The sequence below is a fragment of the Aptenodytes forsteri genome, unplaced genomic scaffold, assembly GCF_000699145.1.
Source record: "Aptenodytes forsteri isolate BGI_AS27 unplaced genomic scaffold, ASM69914v1 Scaffold7, whole genome shotgun sequence".
Lineage (NCBI taxonomy): Eukaryota > Metazoa > Chordata > Aves > Sphenisciformes > Spheniscidae > Aptenodytes > Aptenodytes forsteri.
This window is the reverse complement of record NW_008795919.1, coordinates 3,175,382-3,177,185: the sequence shown is the minus strand read 5'-3', so window position 1 is coordinate 3,177,185 and position 1,804 is coordinate 3,175,382. Positions and strand designations below refer to the sequence as shown.

The following is a 1,804-nucleotide window of genomic DNA, read 5'->3' as shown; positions in this document are numbered from 1 at the left end:
CGCCTCCCCCCCACTCGCGGGACCCGGGGGCCGGGGGGCACGGGGCCGGCAGCGGGCTTGGAGCAGGAGCTGGCGAAGCTGGCGGAGCTGTAGACGCTGACTTGGTCGGTGTCAGAGCGAGCTGCGGCATCCGCCTCACCGCACCAGAGCAGAGCGAGCTGCGGCATCCGCCGCACGGCCCGGGGGTGGGAGCCACCCTGGGAGGAGATGGTGGAGCTGTTGGAGACGATGGTCTCCGTGGACTGCGAGTGGCTCCAGTTGTCGCTGGAGGAGGAGGGCTCGCGGCTGCGGGTGCTGTGCTCCGAGAAGCGGGCGAGGGAGCGCACCGAGGCCGGGCTGGATGACACCAGGCTGCAGCGGCTCAGCGTCCGCACGCTGCTCCGCGTCAGGGCCACCACATCCACCATGGGCGGCAGGATGGCATTGGGGATGATCTTGGACATGTAGGTGCCCTGGGGCGAGATGGACATGACGGGGCTCAGCAGCTCCGGGGGGCTGGCGTTGGTGGTCATGCCCGGCACGGCCAGCGACTTTGGCCTCACCATGGGCGACAGCTTGGCCGCTGTCTTCCTCCCCAGCAACGTGTCGTCGTAGTAAACCCGGTCGATGTGCTTCTGCAGGGCCGTGTCTGCCTCCTCCAAGGCTCCCAGGCAGACGCGGGCGCCCCCGGGGACAGCCAGTGGCTGCAGCTTCCCGTCGATGGTGGGGATGCGGATGGCGTCGCCGGAGACCTGCCCGCCGTTCAGCAAGGGCTGAGGCGCCTGGCTGCCCCCGCGCCCCGCCTGCCCTCGCCCATCAGCCTCGGGGCGTCCCTTGGCTTCCTGGCTGTTCCTGAGACCTGGGAGCAGGGAGAGACGAACCCGGCATGATCCCCAGGCAGAGGCACCCAGCCAAGGCAAACAGAGCCTGGGCAACGAGACCAGACCCTAAAAATCCCCTCTTGCCCCCGACGCTTACCCAGCTCCTTCTGGACATGCTGGGGGATGCCCAGCACCGTCGTCCTCCTCTCCTTCCTCTTCTTGCCAGCCCTCTCCGAGGATTTGGGAAAGGAGTCGTGCGGTCGGAAGGTGGAACCTGGAAGAGGCATGAGTGGGTCCAGCTGGCGTGAGGGGGGCCCTGGCCAGGGCGTCCCCAGTGTCCCCAGCTCCCCCCCACTGCCAGAAATGCTCCAGAACAAGCCGGGCTCAGGCACTCGGCACAGCCCGGAGAGGCACCAGCAGCTGCCAAACAGCCGCGCAGTCTGAGCAGGGAGGAGATGGTATCTGTCCGTCCGTCTGTCCCCCTCGCCCAGCCCCAACGCTCTGACTCAGCCGGAGTTGCTCTCTTCTCTCCAAGGGCCCCCAAATCCCCGCACTGGCTCGTGGCCACGCCAACGCAGAGACCAGCTTTCCTGCCATGCGCCCCGTCCCCCCTCGTACCCTCTTGGCTCGCGTCCCCCGGCCTCGCGGACCCCCAGCTGGGTACCTTTCCGCTGGATCATCTCGGAGCGGATGGAGAGGGCGTCCTCAGAGGTGCTGTCCGTGGCACAGGAGGCCGCCCGGCTCCGGAAGGACACACTGTCATCCTCCGAGGATGCGCAGGACTGCGTGGGCAGAGAGCGGGCTCAGGCAGACCCCGGGCTGCGGGGACGGGGAGCTGCCCTGGCCCCCACCAGGCCCCTTCTCCGCCGCAAACTGACTCCGCAGCCCAGCGCTGCCGAGACAAAAGCTTCTCCGAGGGCCAAAGGCTGAGTCAGCCACGCCGGCATCCAGAGTCCTCCCACCAGGAGCGGGGCTGGGAGCAGCCCCAGGGACCCCGCCTGGCC

General features: G+C 68.7%; 1 protein-coding gene across 1 annotated transcript in view; it reads right to left on the bottom strand.

The window, feature by feature from the left end:
• Positions 1-1,804, bottom strand: part of KIAA1522 (KIAA1522 ortholog) — a 7,404-nt gene that overhangs the window by 2,628 nt on the left and 2,972 nt on the right. The window contains exons 4-6 of the mRNA XM_009284847.2: positions 1,465-1,582; positions 958-1,074; positions 15-838 (exon numbers count right to left, since the gene is read on the bottom strand). Of these exons, the coding sequence (XP_009283122.2) occupies positions 15-838; positions 958-1,074; positions 1,465-1,582 (1,059 nt within the window). The remainder of the gene's footprint in view (positions 1-14; positions 839-957; positions 1,075-1,464; positions 1,583-1,804) is intronic.